The 27,359-nt window shown below is 41.0% G+C and overlaps 1 protein-coding gene across 3 annotated transcripts in view; it reads right to left on the reverse strand.

The window, feature by feature from the left end:
- The window catches only part of POC1B (POC1 centriolar protein B), a 99,489-nt gene that overhangs the window by 57,650 nt on the left and 14,480 nt on the right, over nucleotides 1-27,359 (reverse strand). For 2 of the 3 annotated variants that reach the window (XM_032874192.1, XM_032874194.1), the window contains exons 3-4: nucleotides 19,091-19,262; nucleotides 14,457-14,636 (exon numbers count right to left, since the gene is read on the reverse strand). In XM_032874192.1, coding sequence (XP_032730083.1) covers nucleotides 14,457-14,636; nucleotides 19,091-19,262 — 352 coding nt within the window. Of the gene's footprint in view, nucleotides 1-14,456; nucleotides 14,637-18,833; nucleotides 18,866-19,090; nucleotides 19,263-27,359 lie in introns of those variants that run through there. The other variant, XM_032874193.1, reaches the window with a different exon arrangement.

The raw sequence follows: 27,359 nt of genomic DNA on the forward strand, positions 1-27,359 counted from the left end.
TCCTTTGGAAATTTCTTATCGTTGGAATGAATACTCTATAAAATGACCATTCCAGCCCTCAGGGCTCTGACATCAGAGTAGGCACTGTTCCATGTCCCTTAAGAAACAAATAATCAGTAATTGGTACTCTGAAGTCAGCAACTATCCAATAGGAGAGGGAAGCAGTAAAAAGTACTGGAAATAAGACTGCCCTGTCGGTACATGGTCCTGGATTCTAGGGCCAATTTTGCAACTGCCCAGCTCTGTAACCTTGTGAAATTCAAAACCACACTGGCCACTGTTTTCTATTTGTATAATGAGGGAGTTTGGATTGCATTCAGACCTAAACTTTCATAGACTCATTAAAAAAATATATATTGGCAGTCTCAGAGTTTGCTTTGTTGGGATTTTGTGTTTGCATACTGAAGGTGAAGTTCAAGGCAATAAGCAAAACATTTGTGTGTGTGCGGTGTTGTTTTTTTTTTTTTTTTAAGTGCTGGTCAGCATCAGAAGAGAACCCATCTGTTAATGACAGGAACAGGATTCATTCCTACAGCTGCTAGGAGACAAAAAGCAGATGAAAGAGATACAAAAAGATTTAACTATGCCATGGAACATGCTAATTACTTGTTGGGTCATTTACCACTTATATGCCCAGACTTCTCTCCTGGGATCTCCACCCATAAATACAACTGCCTACTGGGAGTCTCCTCTTGGATATCCTGCAGGCTCCTCCAACTCTGAACTTGTCCAAATCTGAACTCATCGTCTACCTCCCCAAACTGCTCCTTCTCCAGTGTTCCTTTTTTCAGTAAGTATTTTCTCAGGCCAGAAACCTAGGAGTCATGTTTTGTGCCTCTTTCTCTTCCTCTACACCCACCCACTCCAATCCATTATCAGGCCCTGTCCCTTCAAGCCATAATGGGAACTAATGTCTTCCATTCTCCGCAGGCAATACAAGTGTTCTTTAAACATTAAATTAAATTTCTCTGATTAAAATGCTTTGATGATTTTGCATTTCCCTTGAGAAAAAGCCTGGCATCCTTCCCACTGCTTACCAGGTCCTCCAGAGTCTCCCCTCCTGTCTCTCCATCATCCTGCGTACTCTTGCTGACATATATGTCTCTCTTCTCAGGTCCCTGCCCCTGTCTCAGGAAGTGTCTTCATGTGCTATTCCCTGGGCCTCAAATGCTGCCCCCTACTCTTTACCTAGTTTAAAAAACCTAAGAGGATTTTACTTGTCCTGTAAGCCTCCCGCTCAGCATCACTATCTCAGGAAGTCTTCTAGACCACCCCTGCGTTCCCAGCTTAGTTCCTCAATATGTGTTCTTGAAGTGGTTCAGAGTTGCACTTAGGTCACACTTGTAACCAAACATTCTGTCGTCTTCCCCAACAAATGTAAACACCAAGAAGACAGAAACCACGTCTGTCTTGTTCATTGTTACACTTCCAGATACAGTAGATGGCACTGAGTAGGTCTTTAGTAAATATTTCAGGCATTTAAAAGACATTTTTTTTTTTTTTTTAAGAAAATTGGGTCCACAGCAATTGCACTGTGGGTATTTACCCTAAAGATACAAACGAAGTGATCCGAAGGGGCACGTGCACCCGAATGTTTATAGCAGCAATGTCTACAATAGCCAAACTATGGAAAGAACCTGGATGTCCATCAACAGACGAATGGATAAAGAAGATGTGGTATATATACACAATGGAATAGTATGCAGCCATCAAAAGAAATGAAATCTTGCCATTTGCGACAACGTGGATGGAACTAGAGGGTATCATGCTTAGCGAAATAAGTCAATCAGAGAAAGACAACTATCATATGATCTCCCTGATGTGAGGGAGAGGAGATGCAACATGGGGGGTTAAGGGGGTAGGAGAAGAGTAAATGAAGCAAGATGGGATTGGTAGGGAGATAAACCATAAGTGACTCTTAATCTCACAAAACAAACTGAGGGTTGCTGGGGGGAGGGGGGTTGGGAGGGGGGGTGGGGTTATGGACATTGGGGAGGGTATGTGCTATGGTGAGTGCTGTGAAGTGTGTAAACCTGGCGATTCACAGACCTGTACCCCTGGGGAAAAAATATATGTTTATAAAAAATAAAATTAAAAAAAAAAAGAAAAAAAAAAGAAAGAAAATTGGGTCCAATTTAAAATATAACCAATGAAAGCTGATGTTTAAAATCTTTGCAATTTGTTGCACAGCATGAATATACCCAATGACACTTAACTTTACACTTTAAAATGGTTAAAATGGTAAGCTCTATAATATATGTATCTTACCACTGTGAAGGAAAAAACCTCTGTAGTTCAGGTGGTCAAAGATCACTTGTAACTCTACCAACAAGTGAAAATTAAAGGTAGAATATTTTCCCCCTAAAAATTAATGCTGGAAAAGCGATAATGTTGGAAACGTTGTCTCAATAGGCTGTGTTTATTTTTAATGGAGGATACCATAAAAAAGCATACAGAATCCTAGAGTACACATGATTTTAAGAATATAGGGCTACAGGCGTGCCTGGGTGGCTCAGTGGGTTAAAGCCTCTGCCTTCCACTCAGGTCATGATCCCAGCTTCCTGGGATCAAGCCCCACATAGGGCTCTCTGCTCAACAGGGAGCCTGCTTCCCCCTCTCTGCCTGCATCTCTGCCTACTTGTGATCTCTGTCTGTCAAATAAATAAATAAAATCTTAAAAAAAAAAAAAAAGGAATATAGGGCTACAATAAGTTTTACCTGTTAAAAAAATTCTTTGCCACTGGAAAGAGAAAATATTTCTCATATTTTATATATAGATATAGATAAAGATATAGATATCAAATGATAAATGTTTTCTTCATTACTCATTAAAGAAAAATTGAATGTTAAAAAAATGGGAAATACGGTAAGTAAAAATAGTCTATCGTCCCATCACTCAAAATCATACTTAACATTGTATGTATGATAGCTACTTTATCTTTTATATTATAATGAGTTCTGAGTTTTGCTCTCCCTCCCTCACATAAATATTTTCATGTCATTACTTATATATAGTCCCCTTTTAAACTATACAATAGTTTAAGTTTATTTAACTAGTTTTTTCCGTTCTTTCCGACTTCTCACCATTATAAATTATACTGAAAGCAGTATCTTGGAATACAAAGCTTTTTCTTTTGCACATAAAAAAGAGTATTTACGTAGAATATACTTCCAATTGTGAAGTCATTGCAACAAAGATACCTGACAGATTTTGCAAACTGATTTCTAAAAAGACGATACTAATTTATATTTTAAAAGCACGAACATATTTCCCAATAGAGAGTGTACCTTAAAAAATATTTCTGTGAATTAAAATGTATGATTATAAACAATAGCCACTTCAAAGAATGTAGCAAGCTATTCATCACTTCTTACATGAATAGGTACCATCTCTATGCCACACAGAGGCTCTAAGAACAAAATTATGGTAAATACCAAGCATAGACAGACATAGAATTTTAATTACTTAAGTCTATGCCATACATTAAAATGAATATACTTAGGAGAAAAACTCTGCTGACCCTCTATATTTGTTTACATATACTTCCTACATACTAGGAGGAAAAGCAGTATCGTTGGACCATTTTTAATGTTTAGGTGTTTAATTCATCTACAAATTTTGTACATGTATGGTATACAATAAAGATCCCACTTTATAGTCTTCTAAACAGAAATCCAATTATCTTAACTATAGATTAAATAGTCCATCCACTTCCCCACTTATTGGAAACACCATCTAAGGCATATATGAGCCTGCTTCTAGACTTTCTATGACTTATTTTCCTAATAGCATACCACTATCACCGTATTTTAATTTCTATAATTTTATACTGTGTTCTGACAGCAGGTTGGACAAGTTTCTTCTCATTTTTTTCTTGGCTATTCTTACACATATAACTCATCCATATGAATTTTGAAATTGGCTTGGTAGGCTCCACTAAATTCATTTGGCAGAACTTCTAGACAGAGGGAGTAATGGTTATCAGACTTATTCTCCTATAAACAAACCTACAACTGGGCAAAATATATGAAGCAACTATTTTTAGGTATCAGTGAAGAGATGGCATGGCATTGTGAATCTTGCGAGAGAAGGAATATGAGATGGGATGAGATCTATCCCGCATATGTACCTACAGGCATTTTCCAAACCATGGCACGAGGACATAGGGTCCAAGGAGACAGTACAGTCTGAGCAGAGGAAACAGAAATCAGAATTCAGAACTGGACTAAAGGGCTAGAATTTTGGAGACGTGTGCGAGAGGAGCTACAAAGAGCAGAAACCCTCCAAAAATCTGCCTCCAAGACCCCTTGAGTCTAGTCAAATACAAAGCTGCTTATGCTCTGACAAGGCTTGACAGAGAGCAACCACTGGAGACTAAGAGCTGAACAGAGATGCCAGATGTTAAATAGTACTCAAAGATGTTCAAGTTCTGGGCAGACCTTGCTAAATGCTTCAGGCATTTGGTTGAGGCCCTAGAAAGGCCACTAGTACTACAGCCCAAATGTAAATGCTACTCTAGATGTACCCTAAAACAGCCTAAATCCAAGCCTCAGGAGAATCTAGCAGAACCAGCAGAAAGCTAACTGCTTACAAGAACAAAACTTATCACTTTCTAGAGATGACAGAGTAATCTCAGACACTTAACAGTGTTTGGGCACATAATTAAAAAAAAAAAAAATTACAAGACCTACAAAGCGGCAGAGAATCTTGACCCAAACAGGGCACACACATTGGAATTAGCAGATCGCATTCCAGTGAACCCCTGCTCTTGACCACCCTGCACTGCCTCTCCGCGGACTTCAACCAACCACACTGCTGCACCTGACAAGTACCCTGTCACCAGAGAGGAGGTGTCCAGCAATGGCAGGAGGCAAGAGTGGTCAGTGTGTCTCCTGCCTGGCCTTGGGGAGCGGGTCGAGGACCCGACCAGCTGATCATGCAGCTTCCTGGGCTGGTGTGTGCATGTGGCCGAGATGGCCCCATCACATGGTCCGAACCCAAGAAAACTATTCATCAAGATAATTTTTCAACAAATTTCCTTGCTTTAGTTCCAGAAAAAACATAATAAATGCATGAGAAAGAATCTCTAAGTATGCTGTAAGCATATACATGGAAAGTTGCCCAAAAGATGAGATCCTTATTCATTAAATTTAACCAAATTATTTATCAAAGAACATTCTTCCAGAGAGGCCTCTGCAGAGTTTCCCATGAACTACTCAGGCCAAACAGTTAGAAAACAACGGGTAACATAAGACAACTGTTAATCAAGATAAAGAGTCATATTGATATGAATACATTAATAGTAGGGGATCTTAATACACCACTCTCAGTAACAGACAGATCATCCAAGCAGAAAATCAATAAAGAAACAAGAGCACTGAATGACACATTGGACCATATGGACCTCATAGATAAATACAGAACATTCCACCCGAAAACAACAGAATACTCATTCTTCTCGAGTGCACATGGAACTTTCTCCAGAATAGACCACAAACTCTGTCACAAATCAGGGCTCAACCGATACTAAAAGATTGAGATTATTTCCTGCATATTCTCAGATCACAATGCTCTGAAACTGGAGCTCAACCACAAGAAAAAGTTCAGAAGGAATTCAAACACCTGGAAGCTAAAGACCACCTTGCTTAGGAATGCTGGGATCAACCAGGAAATCAAAGAAGAATTTAAATGATTCATGGAAACCAATGAGAATGAAGACACTTTGGTCCAAAACCTATGGGATACAGCGAAGGCAGTCCTAAGGGGGAAATACATAGCCATCCAAGCCTCCCTCAAAAGAATTGAAAAATCCAGAATATACCAGCTCTCTTTACACCTTAAAGAACTGGAGAGTCAACAACAAATTAAGCCAATTCAACACACAAGAAGGGAAATAATCAAGATTAGAGCAGAGATCAGTGAGATAGAAACTAGAGATACAGTAGAACACATCAATGAAACTAGAAGCTGGTTTTTTGAAAGAATCAATAAGATCAATAAACCATTGGCCAAACTAATCCAAAAGAAAAGAGAGAAGACCTAAATTAATAAAATTATGAATGAAAAGGGAGAGATCACAACTACCACCAAGGAAATAGAAACAGTCATCAGAAATTATTATCAACAGTTATATGCCAATAAGTTAAGCAACCTAGATGAAATGAATGCATTCCTGGAAAACTATAAACTCCCAAAATTGAACCAGAAAGAAACTGACCACCTGAATAGACTGATATCTAGTAATGAGATTGAAGCAGTGATCAAAAACCTCCCAAAAAAACAAGAGCCTAGGACCTGATGGATTCCCTGGGGAATTCTACCAAACTTTCAAAAAAGAAGTAATACCTATTCTCCTGAAGCTGTTTCAAAAAAATTGAAGCAGAAGGAAAAATTCCAGATTCTTTTTATGAAGCCAGCATTACCCTGAACCCCAAACCAGGTAAAGACCCCACCAAAAAGGAGAATTTCAGACCAATATCCCTGATGAATATGGATGCTAAGATTCTCAACAAGATCCTAGCTAATAGGATCCAACAGTATATTAAAAAGATTATCCACCATGACCAGGTGGGATTTATCCTTGGGTTGCAAGGGTGGTTCAACATTCGCAAATCAATCAATGTGATAGAACAAATCAATAAGAGAAGAGAGAAGAACCACATGGTCCTCTCAATTGATGCAGAAAAATCATTTGACAAAATCCAGCATCCTTTCCTGATTAAAACGCTTCAAAGTATAGGGATAGAGGGAACATTCCTGAACTTCATAAAATCTATCTACGAAAAACCCACAGCGAATATCATTCTCAATGGGAAAAAGCTGACAGCATTCCCTTTGAGATCAGGAATACGACAAGGATGCCCACTCTCACCACTCTTATTCAACATAGTATTAGAAGTCCTAGCAATAGCAGTCAGACAACAAAAAGAAATAAAAGGTATTCAAATTGGCAAGGAAGAAGTCAAACTCTCTCTCTTCGCAGATGACATGATACTTTATATGGAAAACCCAAAAGACTCCACCCCAAACTACTTGAACTCATTCAGCAATTCAGTAATGTGGCAGGATGCAAAATCAATGTACAGAAATCAGTTGCTTTCTTATACACTAACAATGAAAACACAGAAAGGGAAATTAGAGAATCGATTCCATTTACTATAGCACCAAGAACCATAAGATACCGGGGAATAAACCTAACCAAAGAGGTAAAGGAACTGTACTGAAGGAACTACAGAACATTCATGAAAGAAACTGAAGAAGACAAAAAAAGATGGAAGACCATTCCATGCTCATGGATCAGAAGAATAAACATTGTTAAAATGTCTATACTACCTAGAGCAATCTATACTCTCAATGCCATTCTGATCAAAATTCCACTGGCATTTTTCAAAGAGCTGGTTCAAACAATCCTAAAATTTGTATGGAATCCAAAAAGACCCTGAATTGCTAAGGAAATGTTGAAAAAGAAAAACAAAACTGGGGGCATCATATTGCCTGACTTCAAGCTTTACTACAAATCTATGATCACCAAGACAGCATGGTACTGGCATAAAAACAGACACATAGACAGCCCAGATATGGACCCTCAACTCTATGGTCAAATAATCTTTGACAAAGCAGGAAAAAAATATACAGTGGAAAAAAGACAGTCTCTTCCAATAAATGGTGCTGGGAAAACTTGACAGCTATGTACAGAAGAATGAAATTCAACCATTCTCTTATACCATACACAAAGATAAACTCGAAATGGATAAAAGACCTCAATATGAGGCAGCAATCCATCAGAATCCTAGAGAAGAACATAGGTAGTAATCTCTTCAACATCAGACACAGCAACTTCTTTCAAGATATGTCTCCAAAAGCAAAGGAAACAAAAGTGAAAACGAATTTTTGGGACTTCATCAAGATCAAAAGCTTCTGCACAGCAAAGGAAATAGTCAACAAAACAAAGAGGCAACCCACAGAACGGGAGAAGATATTCACAAATGACACTACAGACAAAGGGCTGATATCCAAGATCTATAAAGAACTCCTCAAACTCAACACACACAAAACAGATAATCATGTCCAAAAATGGGCAGAGGACATGAACAGACACTTCTCCAATGAAGACATACAAATGGCCATCAGACACATGAAAAAATGTTCATCATCACTAGCCATCAAGGAGATTCAAATCAAAACCACATTGAGATACCACCTTACACCAGTTAGAATGGCCAAAATCAACAAGACAGTAAACAACAAGTGTTGGAGAGGATGTGGAGAAAGGGGAATCCTCTTCCACTGTTTGTGGGAATGCAAGTTGGTGCAGCCACTTTGGAAAACAGTGTGGAGATTCCTCAAACAACTAAAAATAGAGCTACCCTATGACCTGCAATGGCACTAGTAGGTATTTACCCCAAAGATACTGATGTAGTGAAAAGAAGGGCCATCTGTAATCCAATGTTCATAGCAGCAATCCAATGTTCATAGCAATGTTCATAACTGTGGAAAGAACCAAGATGCCCTTCAACAGACAAATAGATAAAGAAGATATGGTCCATATCTACAATGAAGTATTATGCCTCCATCAGAAAGGATGAATACCCAACTTTTATATCAATATGGATGGGACTGGAAGAGATTCTGCTGAGTGAAATAAGTCAAGCAGAGAGAGTCAATTATCATATGGTTTCGCTTATTTGTGGAGCATAAGGAATAACACAGAGGACATGGGGAGATGGAGAGGAGAAGGGAATTGGGGGAAATTGGTGGGGGAGATGAACCATGAGAGACTGTGGACTCTGAAAAACAATCTGAGGGTTTTGAAAGGGCGGGGGTGGGAGGTTGGGTGACCCTGGTATTATGGAGGGCATGTATTGCATGGAGTACTGGGTGTGGTGCATAAACAATGAATTCTGGAACACTGAAAAGAAATTTAAAAAAATAAATTAAAAAGAAAACAGGTAAAAAAGAAAAAAAGAAATCCACCTAGAACCACAGGTAGACAAGGTGAGATAAAGGCATTCTATAAAAGAGTAGGTGAGCTCTGTACAAAATTATCAATCTGAACAGGGATTGGGAAAAAAATGGGAAAAAAAAAGTGAAGTCCCATACACATTCTCCAACACAACATGCATGTACAGTCCTCTTTTATTTGATATTAAAAATCCACAGAAATGACTCTTCCTTGAAGAAGCCCATAAAAACTCCCACCTAAACTACCTGCACACCCCTCACTGATTCATTCAACCCACATTTTTACACAACTCCTCTGAGCCTTCCCCACTCCATACTAACATGGCGGTGCTTCTCATACTGTGTAAGACTCCATCTCCAACACTTGTCCCCGCCCCCTGCCCCCCCTCACTGGCTTCCCGCCTTCAGGCAAGGTCACCTGAGCAGAGATGCCTTGTCACCGGGATAAAAGAGCACCCTGCAACCCCAGCACTCTCTATCTGGTTACCCTAGAGAATTTTTCTGCAGAGCACATATCACTAACATATTTTTTTAATTGTCTACCTCCCTTTGGTAGAAGGAACTCTACAAGACTGGGAATTTTGGTTTGCTTTCTATGGTAGCTACAGAATTTAGAACAGTGCTTGTCAAGGGAATACAATAGGAATAAAATACTTGTAATTCAAAATCTGACAGGGAAGTGAGGCTGAAGCAGATCTCCTCAAAGGGACAATGCAGTGGCATAAAGGACTTCGGATAAGCTGGGCTTGGGAGAGTCAGAAACATCTCCTGGAGGGTGAGATACAGAGCAGGACTGTGAAGGGAGCGTGGATTCAGGGGGCATTGCAGACAGGGCAGGCAGCATGTGGAAAAGGCACAGAACATAACAGAACATCGCACACGGGAACTCTGCATAGAGGCAAGAAGGGGATGGTGACAGGGACAAAAGACAAGGTTATAACAGGAAGGCAGAGCAGAGGCGCCAGGGCAAGGAATCACTGAGTGGTTTTAACCTGAGGAACCCTGCGACTGGATCTGCATTTCACCAGGGTCTCCATGGAGACTGCAGAGCGTTGGTGGGGGTGGGGTGGGGAAGGAAGGCAAATCTGTGGAGAGGGTACATCACAGGGTGCCACAATAACTCTCACTTTTCCAAAACGCTGTTCCACTATCACATCTTATAGAAAGTGCCTTTAAAAAATAAAGTGAGAATTTCTAAGGCTGGTTTCTCACACGCACATACATGCCCACATGCAAACACCTGCTAATAAAACCAGGTATGACCCTTTCCAGAAACCGCAGCAGGTAATTAGACAGCAACGTTTTCTCTCTCCAGCTCACAGTCTGCTGCCCCAAGTCAGCTCTTTGCCCACACTGTCCTTCAGCAGCCACAGGTTTAAATAAGCCTAAGGGGCTCTTGGCTGGTTCTGTCAGAAGGGTATGTGACTCTTGATCTCAGGGTCATAAATTCAAGCCCCACTTGGGGTGTAGAGATTACTAAAACAAATAAATAAACTTAAGGAAAAAAAGAAAGAAAGAAAAAGGAAATAAGCTTGACAGAGAAATCCCAAGGCAAGGGCATGCCGTTCTAACAAGACTCACTAACTCCTGCAGGCAGGAGATGCCCCGCTCCAGGCGGCAAGCCTGAGCTCAATGCCCTCCGCTGGGGCTGGAGAGTAGGCTTTGCCAGCATGGTACATAACATAATGAGGGACTGCGGGGGAGCACTGGTTCCTCGGGGAATACTTGGCACCGTCTCTAGAAAACAGAACAGATGCCAGGCAGACAGAAAAGCAGGGTTCAACCATCACCTCCTCCTCTCTAACTGATGAGGGAGAATGTTTTTAGGGGCTCTTCCCCAATACCTAAGTCTCTCCCTAACCAGTGCTGTCCAGCCGGAGGAATGGCAGGCTTCTGGCATCACTCAGTTCTGCACACACTCTCTCTCATCCCCACAACAGTCTATTTGAGATGCCTCATTACCCTCACCTCCCACTGGGCTGAGAGCCGTAGAATGACTTGCCGAAGAGTAATGATGTGGCACAGGGAGGCCTATGAGTCTTGGCCCAGCTCATGCCAACGCTCTAAAGCAAGCATGCTGTGGGATGTAAGACCAATTAGCAGAGAGCTCCAGAAAGATCACTTTTCCTCCCCATTCCAAGCCCTCTGATATCTCCGTGTCACCTGGAGGATGAAGTCCAAAGTCTTTTTCATGACATCCATGACACTGAGCCTTCCCCAGCTCTCCCCCCTCCACCCCACTTCTCATTTCACTCCTCACACCTGGCAACAGCTGAATAATTAATGTTCCCAGGGCACAAAACCTTTCCCCAGGCCACAGTGCCTACTCTGGCTGATTTCCACCATGAATGGCTTGCCACCCTTCCCCATCTGACAACACGCTGCTGCCTCTTCTCCTGCCTGTCTTTGTCGGTCGGTGCTGGGCCTGAAATGCCTCCCCAGCTTCTCCTCATGCAGGTCTAGTTCAGTGCCCCACTGCCCAATCCCTTATCACCCTGTGCATCACCTTCCCACAGGATACATTAAGTTTATAATTTTTATAAGTATAATTTGTATCCATTTTTTCCCATTGAACTATAAAATATAAAAGCTCCTTGAGGCCCAGACTGTGGATCTCTACCTACCTAACACACAGCACAGATGTGCGGTACATAGTAGGGCTATGCTCATTAAAGGAATATTGTGAAAACCAGAATTTTACATTATTGGTGACCTTTTCAACATTTCCTAAGTTCTTCTGTCTTATATCAGCAATAAGTTTTCTTCTGCATGTATATTATACTAGATGATTCAGTACAAGGGCAAGGAATAAAATACCTCCTCGAATTTACTACAGGAAAAATTTTGTCTTATCTGAACAACTTGATAGGATTTCTTTTTGTTGTTAGAATATGAAAGTACGTCAGCGACCATCATCCCATTAATACCGTGGCTGCAGGAAACTCAGTCTAAACCTGCCAGATTTGCACTAAGCAAGGTTACATGGTTCTAGATAGAATCATCTCTTCATTCCCTCTGATTGTGTTACAGTTATTATAAACCACCTTAAATTATTTTAGGAAGGAAACAGAAACACTCAGGACACACTAGAGAAACAACAGCTATCATTCAATGTTTTTGCTTCTGATGAGCTCCTTGATGAAGATAATAGAAACTAGTGTCTTTGCTAAACATATCCAGAGTCAGTCCTAGTGGGAGCTGAATAATGACTCCCAGGCCCCCGCCTAGTCTCCTGTCCTCTGTCTGCTCTCCAGGTCTAATGCACTGGACAATCGATTCTCTGTTCATAACATCATTGAATAAATCAATACAAATGAGCTGACCAGCCTCTTGGGACCACCACACATGTCACCTCCTTAGGCAGAAAACAATTATCAACTCAAGTTTCACAATATCTTTAAAAAGGAAACAAAATTGTGATGTCCAATGATGATGAGGAAGAGGATGGCTAAAGATTTATCTAGTGATTACTCTGTGGGAGGCATGATTCTAAAAGTTCCACATATATTTACTCATTTAAATACCATGACAACCTGTGTAGCAGGTTATTATTATCCTAATTTTACAGGTAAGAAAACTAAGGCATTCAGTAGTTAGATAAACTTCCATAAGGTCACACAGCTGGTAGTTGGTGAGGCTAGAATTTTAACCTATATATTTAGGTCCCAGGCCCAGGTTCTTGACCACACAGCTCTCTGGCATATACAGAAATAAGACTGAGATGGCCAGAGCCAAAAGTAGTGGAGACCTTTTGAAGGGGAAAAAAAACCAAACCAAAACAAAAAAAACTATTGACTGAAAGTATGACCTTCTGTCTTTTTTATTTTCCTTAGACTCATTACCCTAGATTATAATCAACACCTGAACAATAATGTTCCACTGAGAGCATGCGAACAGGAACATGGGATGTAAGGCGAGACAGACAGGGCTGGGCTCCCCCTCCCCCATATCCTGGCTGGAGATGTCGTCACACATTGTTTCCTCCAGTGTGCACCAAGTCTGCTGGCGGCAAGCTTCACAGATTGTCCCCTAATGGCCATGACTATGCTAGCCCCGTCCTTTTGCAAGCTGTCCTCTCTCTCCACCACCAGAATGCATAGTTGGTATGTACTCTCACCCCTCAGCCAGCCGGGGTCACTGGTCTCATCGGGCACCTGCCTAACCTTACGCAACCAGTGTCTCACTGCCTGAAGGGATGGGCACGGGATCCAAGCTGAGAGCTGCCCATTTTCTAACTGGTGCCAGGAGGAGCTTTTCTTGTCCAGTCACAGAGCTGTGAGGACTTCACCAAGAGCTGGCAGTGACCTCAGCAGCAGCGTGTTTGAGAGAATAGAGCTGGCATGTATGGAGGCCTACAGTGACGCTGGAGGCATTGGAGTCCCTGCTTCTAGTGTTCCCTGTCTTCACTCCATTGTTACCAAACATCAGCTAATTAACCACCTTGAGAGGAAAAAAAATAGTTTCTTTGGGTTTTTATCACTTTCAACTAGATGAGTGCTAATTTTAACTCTGAAACTCAGTTCCCTTATCTGCAAAACTAGGAAAATAAAACAATAGTCCTAACCTGCCATGGCAGTTGGGGAAATATTTGAAGTACTTTAGCAGTGTGTCTTAAGAACAGAAAGGGACACCTACAATAGCACTTGTCCCAGTAGACTACTGAGAAAGACTGTGGTCATTCTTAGTTCCTCTCTTTGTCTCTCACATCCTATGTGACAGCAAGTAGTGTTGCTTATCCCTTCAAGCTATGTCTAGACTCCAATCACTTCTTGAAGTCTCCACTGCCACCGCTCTGGTCCAAGCCCAGATGTGAACCACTACACATAACCTCCAAGCAACACCCCCTGCTTCTGCCCTGACTTTGACAAAGGTCCATTTTCCACACAGAAATCAGAGCAACCCCACAAAACATTGGTCAATTGGTCAGGGAGATGAAACGCGCTCCAGTGGCATCTCGCCTCACTCAGTGCCTGTCAGCTGTTCCCAACCTGGCTGAAGCTTCCCTTGGGGCCTCTCCAATTCCTTCCCCACACTCTGCTCCACACCAGCCTTCTTGCTGGTCCTTGAACAGCCACCAGGCTTCCACCCCAGGGCTTCTGTACTAGTTTCCTGTATCCGGGACATTTCCTTTCCCAAATATATTCAAGCCTTGCCTCCTCCCCCTATATTAGGTCTCAGCTCAAAGGCCACCCTTTTTGTGACGCAGTCTCTGAACACCCTGTTTAAAACTCCAGCCGCCCCTTCCAATCCATTTTCCTACCTGTTTGTTTTCTGTCTCCCCTTTCTAGAATGTCAGCTTCATGACAGTGAGAGGTTCTGACCATTTTGTTTCCTATTCTTCCCAGCACACAGCAGGCACACAATAAATATTTGCTGAATGAACGAACGAACAAATTTGTCCTCAATCCCCTTTTCTGGGGGCTAGGGGGGAGGGTAAACATGAACTACAGCAGGGAAAAAATGTGGAAACCTTATGACGAAACTTCATACTTACTTGGCACAGCGTACCCAGTGTGTATGTCGGTACAAGGAATACAAGAAACGTTGGCGATACATGTTCCATACTTTGATGGATTTGTCTTCAGAGGCTGTAGCTAGAAACTGGCCATCGGCTGAAAAGTCTACACTTCGGACTGGAGCTGTATGAGCTTTGAATTCGGAGGATTTCCCTCTCCTGGAAATAAACAGTTCAATATTTGTAACTCTGGGTTTCAATATTATCAACAACTAACCAGCGTACAGACTTTGAAACATATGAAAATTTAATTCCTAAAAAATTAAGAAAAGTATGAGAAGTTTCTTCATTAACACTCTTTATAGCTGGTTTTATTAGAGTCACAACTGATACATAACAGGAAAGACCCTGGTGGTCCCACCCAGAAATGCAGTTGCTGTTTTAACTGGAAGCTAGAGAATAATATTTTGAACAAATCTCGACCATGAATTTTAAGTTACTGTTGTTCCTCCAGAAAGAGCAAAAAATAGTTTAAAGAACCTGCAACCTAGAAAAACTAAGACAGGTTAAATGAATAGCTCCAAGGAAGCGCTTTCGGACTAAGGTCACGTGTGGACTGGCAGTCTGGATTGGGAGGGAAGAGATGCCCCTTATGCCATTTTCCCCTCTCCAGAACATAGCTCTAGGTGATCTGACTTTCCTGTTTCCACTTGCGTTTGCACCCACCAGCAATGAGAACTGAGACCCCTGGGGTATATCTAAGGCCATGCTCAGGCCAGGTCCAATCTTACGCTCATAAGCAAAACAAAGGATAAATGGTAATAACACAGTTCTCAACACTGAAATTTCAGATGCTTCTTCTTTTTCTTGACTAGGGTGAGCAAAAGAGAACAGGAAAAGAAGAGATGGAGAAAATGATGTGTGGCATTTAAGGAGAAGCACCAGGAAAAAAACAAAACAAAAAACTTTAAAATAGTTAGGAGCAGGCTAGCAGAGAGAGCTGGAGTTCAAAGGTGGCTTTGGGGAAATACTAGGGTTTGTGGTAGCATTCTAAAGTTCCCAAGACACCTCCAAGTGTCTTTCCATTCAGAAAGTCATTTACATGTAACTGTTTGAAAAACAGCAGACGACAGAATTTGTAGAGGGAGAAGTCATACTCAACTGCTCCCCTTCTCTTCCCACATTCAGTAGGCCAACAAATGGACTTATTGGTAGTGATATTGCTATCACTGCCCAAATATCCTTTCAGTACCTCTTCTTTCTATCCCAGCTATGCTCACATTAAGGGAGATACACCTTCCATATCCTTCACGGAGATTATCGCAAAAGCTTCTTAACTGGTTTCCCTGCTCTAATCTGTTATCCCCCTCCAGTCCCCAACTAACGGTGCTTATTACCTCCCTAAAAGTGCCATTCTATGCATGTAAATCTTAGCATAAACGTGTCACTGGCTGCCCTCCAAGAAAAGGCACAATGCCCAAGCTCTTCAGCAAGGCATCCTGCCCTTACACTGAACTTTGGACTCAGAACAATCCCCGAGCTTCAAACACACCTCTGGCTTTGCACTTGCTGCTTTTTCTCAGCCTGGATTACTTCCTCCACCCCAACAGCCCCCCCGTCCTCGCCCCGCCGCCTTGACTGACCCGGGCAGGCTTAACTGCTCCCTGTCTGCTATATCTATTTTATGTATTACATTATACAGTACTTAAAAAAAAAAAATAGACCTGTTTCTCTTGTATTAAGCCCTGAGTTTTGGGGGGTTTTTTTGTAGGGTTTTTTTTTTTTTTTTTTTGAGGACAGGAATGATGATTTATTCATCCCTATAAGATCAGCATCTAGCAAAATATCAGGCATATAAAAAGAGCTCAATACACTTTGTTCAATTCCACTAGGAAGACTCACTACTTAAGGTTCTTAGATCCATCCTGGCTTATCCTTCCAGTGGTCTGTAGAATGTAAAGTGACTTTGTAATAAATCTCCATCACCTGATACATGATATTATACCAGGAAAAACTAAAATTGATATATATTTTTTTAAATAGGAAGGAGCATTCAGGCTCTAGTCCAGTGAAATTTCAAGGGAAAGTTCTATGGGTGGCAGTTAGGAGTATAGTTTGGCCCGAATTCAAGAATATAGCCTAGAGGGGTGCCTGGGTGGCTCAGTGGGTTGGGCCACTACCTTCGGCTCAGGTCATGATCTCAGGGTCCTGGGATCGAGCCCCACATTGGGCTCTCTGCTCGGCGGGGAGCCTGCTTCCCTCTCTCTGCCTGCTTCTCTGCCTACTTGTGATCTCTCTCTCTGTGTCAAATAAATAAATAAAATCTTAAAAAAAAACAAAGACTATAGCCTAGAAAAGACAAAGACTAGACTGGCATCTGCTATGACCAGGAAGCCAGGAGACAGTTGGAATCATTCAAATCCGCCCTGGTCATTAGTTCTGCACTCCACACTCCATCAGGCCGTCTGGCTGGACGTCTTTCTAAAGGGCCTGCCTCTTGGCTCTTGTCTGTTGTGACCCTGGACCCAGTCTCAACAGGAAGGCTATAAGAAACCACCATAGGAGTGCCTTGTTTGTGCTGCTGCTTAACGGCTCCGTAGGTCCTCACCTTGCCTTGACACTGGTTTCTGTGCCCACACATATTTACGTTCCCTTTCTGCCCACATTCTCGTGACTGCCCATGGTGATGGACTCCGGGCCAGAACTGCCTCCACGCTTGGTCCTACTATCTTCCCCTAGCCTGCCAGTGACCAGGTGTGGTGTTTGCAAGTGCAGCCGCCTGCCTACTCCCTCTCATCCCGGTACCACACGCTGCTCCCCACCCCGCCAGGAAGTGGAATCTACGCATTTCTCCTCCTTCACATCTGGGCTGGCTGTGACCTACTCTGACCAGCAGAGTGAGACGGAAGTGACACTGTGGCAGTGTCAGACCTCGCCCTTCAAAGGCCTAGCCGCTTTCATTTTTACCGTCCTAGAACCCAGCTGCCAGGCTGTAAGGAAGTCCTTATCTGGGTGCAGAGAGGGCATACGGAGGACCAGGGAGCCCCGGCCAACAGCTGGCACAGGCCACAGGTGTGAGTGGGGTGCAGGACACCCGGCCTAGTGAAACTGAGTGAGTAATAGCTAACATCAAATGGGGCATCCAGATAACCCACACATTATGGGAAAGGACAGTTACTGTATTCGGCTAAGTTTTGAGGATGATTATACAGCAATACGGAGCAATCAGTCTCCATCCCACTGCCATGAGCCATGACTTCCCTGGCCCACGATGATATGATGTAGAAAGAGGAACCAGAGACATCTACCCAGGCTGACCTGCGGCACTTGATTAGCCGGTACCAATCAACGACCGTGCGTGGTAAGCATGTCTACCCTTGTATGGCGCTTATTCACTGAGAGCTCCTTGAATAAGTGGTGGGAGACGGGAGCTGTGTTCTGCTGAAGACAGTACAACCACGAACCTTAAATCCCCAAAGTTAAGGATTTTAGAAAATGCTCTCCCTTTTGGACCCCGAGCCAGTCTCCCGCCCTCGCAGCTACCCTGCACCCTGCCACCCACAGCGTCATGAGAACACGCTGTTTCTCTCGGGTAGTTTTCACCATCAGTTTCTCAGCATGGAGTTTCCCTGGGTGGTGGCAGAAAACAAAGTGCCTCCTGGCAGGAAAATGCCCTGAGAATGTCCATGTGGGGGTGCCTGAGACTGCTCAGTCACGCACCACAAATCCAGTCCTGCCACAGCAGCGCCAAGGCAAATGCTCAAACTCTTATTTATGGCGGGAAACGGCGTGTGGGATTTGTTCTAAAAATACTCTAGCTAAAAAAAAGAGAGAGAGAGAGAGAGCGGGGGCATGGGTGAAATCACTGATAAATGCTAATACCGAGAGCTGCTGGGTGTGGTGGAGGAATATGGTGGGGGGAGGGATCCCTGTGCTACTCCTTCTGTTTTCATGTGTGTTTGAAAACATGTAATTAAAAAAGGAGTTCAAAAAAAGAGTTCAAAGGCTTTTAAAAAAATCATGGCTCAATAATTGCTTAAAATAGATAGGCTATCAGCTAGGATTTTAAAAGCCTCTTAAAGAGGGATTTGTTAGACTAGAATAGGACTTTACACAAACACAGTGATTTATACATTTGTCAGAAACATTCTTTAGCCAGAAAACTCCGGAGCCCAATAATATATGATATGCACCAAAAGTCAGTTCTGCAACAGGGATTAACAGATATCCAAAGACCCCCCCCAAAGATCCACAAATGGGTGATAGTAGGTGAATAAACTACGAAATTTCAGTTATAATGTCGATACGTGTCTCTCTAGGGAGACAATCTGAAGTTTACAATAGATTTATAAAGGGATAGATAACCAGCCCCCTGTCCAAAAAAAAAAAAAAAAAAAAAAAGACCAAAAAACAAACCTTAAGTATATTTCCATGGTTAGACATAGATTTCAAAAAGAAGAGATAATTATGAGTTAAAGATGGGGAAAAAACAGTATGAAGGAGTTTGCTAACTTTACGACAAGGGCACCACGTCTTGCACGTGACTCAGACTAGGAGCAGTGCAGATACTGGGAGTGCAGGCATTCCTGAGAAGTGCAGAAGGAACGGCCAGGCTCATTTTCGTTCACATTCCTAAATCCAGAGCGCATCAGGTATTTCTTTATTTCTCTTACTTATCAGGAATCCACAGTCTGACAGTTCTGTCCCGTGAAGCAGATGCCAATAAGTTTCCATGTGGGGAAAACTGCACACTGGTTACAACATCCTTGTGACCCACAAATCTGAAAGCTCTGGCTTGTGGCTTGCAATTCCATAGCATGAGAAACGTATCCCAAGAAGCAGTAGCTATCAGGAGAAAGAAGAACAAACCATGACTGTTAACATGCAAATGTAGGCGTGTCTCATTACAATGGGCAGGATATCTAGTAACAAGATGTCCAGGTAACACAGGGGCTTGGGGTTGTAAGGCTGACCAGATGATGGAAAAAGTATTTTTAAAAGTCAGCCAGAGCTACATCATTAATGTGCAAGTTTGGCTGCATCCTATGCAACCACAAGTGAAGATTACTGCCCTTGCATCTGGTTGGAGCACGATGACAAGTTACTAGAAGGTGGCAGCACAGCATAACACAGCCTGCAGGACTAGGAGAGGTTCTGTCTCTAACTCTCAGGGCGACTGGGAAAGTTACGTAACCTCTGTGTCACACAGACTGAATGCTTTTCCTGAGAGGGCTGGCTGAGATGAGTAAAACTGTTTAGATGGAGAGAATTTCACACTTAAGAGGAAACACATAACAGTGTAAAGAAGATTAACATATCCTTTGCCAGATCTACCTGTTGTTAATGTTGTGCCCCATTTGGTTTATAATTGACTCTTTGCTTATTTGTGCTCCCTCTTTCTCTCCATATGCAAATGAGCTTGTACACACACACACACACACACACACACACACACTTTTCTTTCCCTGAACCATTTGGAAGTAAATACACCATCATGGCATCTTTATTCCTAAATATTTCATTGTGTTTTTCTAAGAATAAGGATACTGTCTTATATGCCCGTAACACTATCAACTTCAGGAAGCTGATCACTTATAATAATTGAATCTACCAACAGTGTTCCCATTCTGTTAACTGACCCAGTAATGTCTTTTATAGCTGGATAAGGTGATCGTGAAAGTCTCTTTCTGCTCTGTTATGACATTCTATAATTAATCAAAGAATCGTGTATATTAAGCCATAGCTTAAGGCTTTAAGGAAATAAAAACAAATGCAACCAATAGTGGAAATAAATGCCTCAGACAAAGAATGAACAAATAAATAAATGAAAGATCAATCTAACTCTTGTCCCCAAATCATATTTTATATATACATGTAACCCCCAAATTGCACCAATAATAGGAACCAGATCAATGAGAAATACTGTCTAGATTGCAGAATTCTAGAAAAAAATGCAACTTTATAAACGTGAAATACAACTTGTATTACTGTTAGAAGAGAATATAAAGTCACTGAAAACCTTCTACTTTCTTTAGCCATAGATAACATTTGCCTGGACTTGGTCTATGTGTTGTTCCCATATAAAATAGTTAAAGTGGATTTTAAAGTTTCAGGCTATAATGCTGTATACTAACCTCTTTTTAAAAAATACAAAAAGCTCATGTTCCACCTCAATTCGTAAGATTATTAAATATTTATATTAGAGTCTGAATGATCTGGAGCTAATATAGACAAAATAGGGAAAACAATGTATTATCGCACGCATTATACTAAGGACCCTATTCGAGTTCCAAAGTATTATGCTGCAAATAAGATCTACAAAAGGAAATAAGACACAATCCCTTACCTCAAGGAATCACAACATCATAGAGGAGACAGTTCAATAATAATAATTTACATGCTCAGAAGACTTTTACAAATGATTCATTCTATTTTCTGTAGCTCCAACTCCTCTTTATCTAATGTGCCCACTCCCCCACTGGCAAGCACATTATGTTCTTCGTACTTATTGGTCTGTTTCTTTATTTGTTCATTCATTTGTTTTGTTTTTTAGATATCATATGGTATCTGTCTTTATCCAATTTATTTCACTTAGCATAACACCTTTGAGGCCCACCCATGTTGTCAAAAATGACAAGATTTCATTCTTTTTATATGGCTGAGTAATATTCCTGTGTGTGTGTGTGTGTGTGTGTGTGTGTGTGTGTACCACATCTTTATCTACTCATCTATCAGTGGACACTTGGGTTGCTTCCACATCTTGGCTATTACAAATAATGCTGCAGGTCACAGAGGTATATTTATCATTTTAAATTAGTGTTCTTATTTTCTTTGGGTAAATACCTAGTAATGGAATTACTGGATCATATATTTCTAATTTTTTGGAGGGATCTCCATACTGTTTTTGATAGTAGCTGCATAATTTATGACCCCATCAACAGTACATGAGGGTTCCTCTTTCCTCGTATCCTCAAAACACTTATTTCTTGTCTTTTCATTTCTAGCCATTCTGATAGTTTTAAGGTGATATCTCGTTGTGGTTTTGATTTGTATTTCCCTCATAATTAGTGATGTTGAGTATCTTTCCATATGACTGTTGGCCATCTGTATGTTTTCTTTGGAAAAAATGTCTATTTAGCTCCTCTCCCCATCTTTCAATCAGATTATTTGTTTTGGGGGTGTTAAGTTGCATAAGTCTTTTATATATTTTAGATATTAATCCCTTATCAGATATATCATTTGCAAATATATTCTCCCATTCACTAGGTCGCCTTTTTGTTTTGTTGGTGGTTTCCTTCACTGTGCAAGAGCTTTTTATTTTGGTGTAGTCCCAATAGTTTACTTGTGCTTTTGTTTTCCTTGCCTGAGGAGACATATCTAGAAAAGTGTTGCTAAAAGCTGATGTCAAAGAGTTTACTGTCGATATTTTCTTTTAGGAGTTTTATGCTTTCTGGGCTCACATTTAGGTCTTTACCCCATTTTTTTCACTGAAATTGAATTTTTATTCCAAATGACTGTAATGGCTAGAAAGACAACAGACAAAACTGAAAATGATTTGTTTAACTGGGAATTAGAAGTAGTTGATTTCAGGAGAACAAACAGTGCAATGACAGACAGCAATGGTACTCTAACAACAGTTATCACTAAGAAAGCATAAAAATAATCCATGTCCTTCTGATACACAATCTGGATGTGCAGCATGTACAGCAAACAACATCAAAAGAAAGAAAAGAGGAAAGAAAAGAAAAAGAGGTGACAAATCCACAAAATTCCAAACCTCAGAAATTAACACTCATTTAAGCACACAGTAGTGAAGGTTTTTGGAAGCAAAATTTTCATAGTTCTTAAAATGGAAGTCTTCAAAAGCACTTCTTCAAATTCAAACGCTAAAAACAATGAAGAAAGCACAATTGCGCTGGCTTAAAAGAGCTGCTGCCTGTTGCAAAGATGATGATCAGTCCTACTTCCAAATCCAGTGAGATCTGATGAATCTGACACAGAATGAAGAGGCCGCCTGGCAGGCACTGATATCACCGGGAAAGAGTTCACTAATAATATCATACATGTTCAGAGGATTTTCATAAATTCTTCATTCTTAGTGTTACGTGGAGTGGTTAGTGATCCTCCCTGGGAAAGGGCTTTTTAAAAAAATATTTTATTTATTTGAGAGAGAGAGAGACAGCGTGTGTGAGTGGGGAAAGGCACAGAGAGAAGGAGAAAGAATCCGAAGCAGACTCCGCACTGAGCACAGACCCTGAGATCATGGCCTGAGCTGAAACCAAGAGTCCGATGTTTCCCCAACTGAGCCACCCGGGGGCCTCTGGAAAGGGCGTCTGAGCACAGATTTGAGTGCAGTGCAGTGAGGAGGGCTTCAGGCTGACACGTGGAGGAAGAACGCTGTCTGGGCAGAACAAACCCCACGCCTGACTGCCCAAGTCAATAACGCATTTAAAAGACTGAGGAACAGCAAGGAGACCAGCATGTCCACTGTGGAGAGCAGAAAATGAGAACAGTGGGGCAAAAGCTGAGAAGAAAGCAAATTCCAGGCAAAGAGCCACAGGAAGACATGTCTATTTCATGCTAAGTGCAGTGGGAAACTTCGAAGGATTCTGAGCAAGGGGGGACCTCATGATCTAGGTTAAGAAAATTACCACTCTTACAGTAAGAAAAGGGTAGTCTTTACAAAAAATGATGCTGGGTCAACTGGATATTATAAGGGGAAAGAATGTATCTTGACTTTTACCTTTTATACTAAACACAAAAATAATTCTATATAGAGTACAGATCTAAAAAACGGGATAGGTAAAATGACAGGCTTTTAGACTAGAACATGGGAGAATACCATCATGACCATTGGGGTAGGCAACAAACAGGACATCAAAATGATTAAATTACTAAAGGAAAAGCAATAATCTGTACTACACCGAAATTAAGAAACTGTGTTCATGGAAAGATACTACCAAGTGAGTGAAAAGGCAGGCCACAGAGTGGAAGAAGATATCCGCATTGAACACAGATTCTGTAAAGAGCCCTACAAATCAATAAGAAAGAGCAAGAAAATAGGTAAAGGGCTTAAATAGGCACTTCATAAAGGAAGATACCCAAATGGTCAACAAACATATGAAAAGGGAGTCCATTCCATGAGTAGCTCAGCAGTACAAGTGTAATGAACACAGTGCACTGCACAGTTCACTACACACTCGTCAGAAGGACTACAATGAAAGAGAGAAATGATACCGAACCTTGATGAGGATGTGGGACACCTGGACCTCTCACTTAATCCTGAGGGTTATAACCATTTCAGAAAATTGTTATGAGTATCTGCTGAAACTGAATATACACTGACCATTTGACTCAGTGGTTCCACTCCTAGATATATCCCTGACAGTAATTCTTATGTATGTTTAGCAAAAGATGCATAATAATAATATTTGTGGCAATAGGATCCAAAATAGACTAAAAATAAAAACCCAACTATCCATCAAAGATGGATGCCTAAACGTCATATATCCACACTGTGTACCTCCTGTATAATGAAGTTTCATTTTCTATGAAGTTCAAGAAATAGTAAAACTAATCAATGGAGTTAGAAACCAGTATACGGATTATTGGGGGACAAGAAGGGAGGACAGTGGCTGCAAGGGAGCACAGGGGACTTCTGGGGTACTGGCTCTGGTTAAACGGTCATGTCACATTGTGAAAATTTATCAAGTTGTCCAATTTGGTTACATATCCTGTACTTCAATGAAACATTTAGAAAAAAAATTTTAAATATCACTCTGATTGCTCTATGCAGAATACACACAGGGCAGAGAGACAAAATTGAAGAAGGTGGTTGTTTGGACTAAACTAGAGGCCATGGAAGTGGGAGAAGGAGTCAAAATTAAGATATATTTAAAGGTAGGAGCACCTGGGTGGCTCAGTTGGTTAAGGGTTTAACTTGTGATTCTGGCCCAGGTCATGACCTCGGGGTTGTGAGATTGATTCTTTAACTCACTGAAGATTTGCAGGGTCCCTAACAATATGATAAGAGGTCCGGGAAAAAATGGTATTATAGGATGCTCATGGTGATGCAAAAATTAATGGGGTAAGGTGGGCTCAGAGGGATAAGAATAAGAAGCTTAAATGAGAAGGTGACACAGGGTAGGGCTCAAGCCTTCACATATTTCATCAGAAGAAGAAAAGACCATCTTAACCAGAGTGGGTGCTCAAAAATTAGAGTCGATGGTTGCATGCCCACATTAAAGCAGAACTTGCTGTTCTGGTGAAGGGAAGTGAGAAAGCAGAAACAACAAGTGCTTCACGGGCAGGGACAACCCAACCTCTGGGCAAGGTGGCACTTCAGAGGCCCTATATTATGAAACACCAGAAGCAGAGATGTCTGATCGCCACTGTGTGGCTCAAGGTACACTCTAGATTTCTTCTGAATTTTTCCTCCTTACTTCCTTACCTGATCCCACCAAATTCTCATACCATGATAATAAAAGGTATTGGACTATCAATGTCAATGTTGCATAGTGTCAACGTGGAATTTGCTCTCATACATTTCTACTGAGCCACACCTTATATAAACATTACTACATAATTTCAAATGTCAAGGCTTCATCATCTGATTGGTCTGTTTTGAGATAAAATGTCAAAGGCAGGAAGCTAACAGAAAAGGTTAACTAGTAAATCTACTCATTTAAAAAACTATTTATATTCTATAACAACAATTCACTGTTTCAAGAAATCCTCATTAGGACAAAAGAAAAAACAAAGACCATGCTGGGTCTCTGGAGTAACAAGGAACAAACTAATGGAGAACATGTTTGCTTTCCACAATGTCCAAAAGTTACTGTGTCACCCTAAGTAGCAATAACTTTAGACAACCGAAGATCTCTCACTCCTTGATTTGCCCAAAGCTGAAGTGATTCAGAAGTCTGCTCTGTCAGAAATACTATATCCTGGAAAGAAATGGTGCTGCCTCCAGTTTTTGAGTTTGGTGTTGAATTGTCTTATCTTTTCAATTGGTAACACATGTACCTGACATTGGTATTTACCCACATCTCCTTCCAGACCTTGGCTATCCAGTTCCCCTTCCTAGAAGCAACCAGTGTTAACCATGGCTTGAATATCCTTCTGTGTGCTTAAACAAATCCATGTCTATTCACATGTCCTTTTTATGCAAATGGTAACATGTTACTCTTGCCATTCTGCATTTTGCTTCTGCATCTTCTTCTCCGCCAGCCCACATAGTGTATATATTGGAGGTCGTGTTTTATCAGTACATAGAACTGTCTTATTTTTTTCCTCCCTAGTTGTGATAATTTATTTTATTTATTTTATTTATTTTGATAATTTCAAGCTTACAGAACAGTTACAAAGGTCATACAAGAAACTCCCTTGTATCTTCCACCTTAGATTTTTGCCCTCCCCTTTATTTTTAAGATTTTATTTATTTATTAGAGAGAGAGAGTGCAAGCATGAGCAGGGGGAGACAGAGCAGCAGAAGGAGAGGGAGAAATAGGGTCTTCCCTAAGCAGGGATCCTGACATGGGGCTCGATCCCAGAATCCTGGATCATGACCTGAGCTGAAGGCAGACGCCTAACCAACTGAGCCACCCAGGTGCCCCAATTTTTGTCTTTATTAACACTGTTTGCTTTATATTTTCTCTCCAAAAACTCTTACACATGCATATTTCTTAACTATTTGAAAGTTAGAAACATAATGTCTCTTTACCACCACATGCTCCAGTATGCAGTTCCTAAGAACAAGGATATTCCATTGACATAAATCATAGTACAGTTAACAAAGCCAGGAAATTAAAGGCTATTTAATATATTCTTAATACGTATTCACAATCTATATACAGACTTTGTCAATTAGAGGTGTTTTCCCCCAGTCCATGCTGTAATTCAAGGACATGCACTGCATTAAATGCCAAGTGTCTTTGGTCTCCTATAAACCGGGAAGATTTCCCAAGTCATTTTTTCTCTATTGACCTTGATATTCTTAAAGACTACAGACCCGTTATTTTTGTGGGGTGTTCATCAATTTTCTTCTTGGTGCGCCTCATGATTAGAGTCAGGATATATGTTTTTGATAGGAAATTCACAAGTTTTATTGTGCCCTTATCATATTAGGGTGTATGTGATGTCTATCTGTCCCAATTTTGGTGAGATTTACTTTCATCACTTGGTTTAGGTGGTTTTGCCTAGTGAAGTTAGTATTGTTCCCCCCTGTAATCAATAAGTTGTTTGTGGGGACGATACTTTAGGACTAGATAAACCCTTTTCCTTAATAAGCTATCACAACTAATTTTAGCACCCTTAATGCTCTTCTAACACATCCTTCTTTCCATAACTTACTAATTAGAAATTATATTAATAATTTAACTAATGAACTAATATATAATTAATTAATTTTGTATCGCAAGGAAGAACTTCCCCTTTTCCTCTATTTCTCTACTTATTCAATAACTTATTTCATCAATATGGACTCAGATTACAATCCATAGCTATCATTATTTATTTTGACTCTCATACTGTCTAAAATTTGGCGAGATTCCCTTAAACTAGTCTCTGTGACCTTCTCTAATATGTGTCATTCATTCTTGAGGTACTACCTTCCAGAATCATTTCTAGAACTATGACCTCTGTTGCCTCCGCTCAGCTAGGATGTCACCGCTTCGGCTCTACCTGACTGTGGGCTCACCTTGTGTGTTTCCCTCCTTGTAGTAATCATCACAGTTTTGCACTCTCTGTTGCTTAATGCCTGAATACAGTTGCCTCATACATTTTGTCTCATTTTTCGGTGGTTTTCAGGCAGGAGGGCAATTTCAGTTACCAAATTACCCTGTCCTAACTAGAGATGGAAGGATGCCTTCTTCTTTCTAATAGCTACATAGTATTCTATTGTGTAGCTACACCTTAACTTATTTAACCAGACTAATTGTGTAC

The sequence above is a fragment of the Lontra canadensis genome, unplaced genomic scaffold (assembly GCF_010015895.1).
Source record: "Lontra canadensis isolate GAN:19392208 unplaced genomic scaffold, GSC_riverotter_1.0 scaffold52, whole genome shotgun sequence".
Taxonomy (NCBI): domain Eukaryota; kingdom Metazoa; phylum Chordata; class Mammalia; order Carnivora; family Mustelidae; genus Lontra; species Lontra canadensis.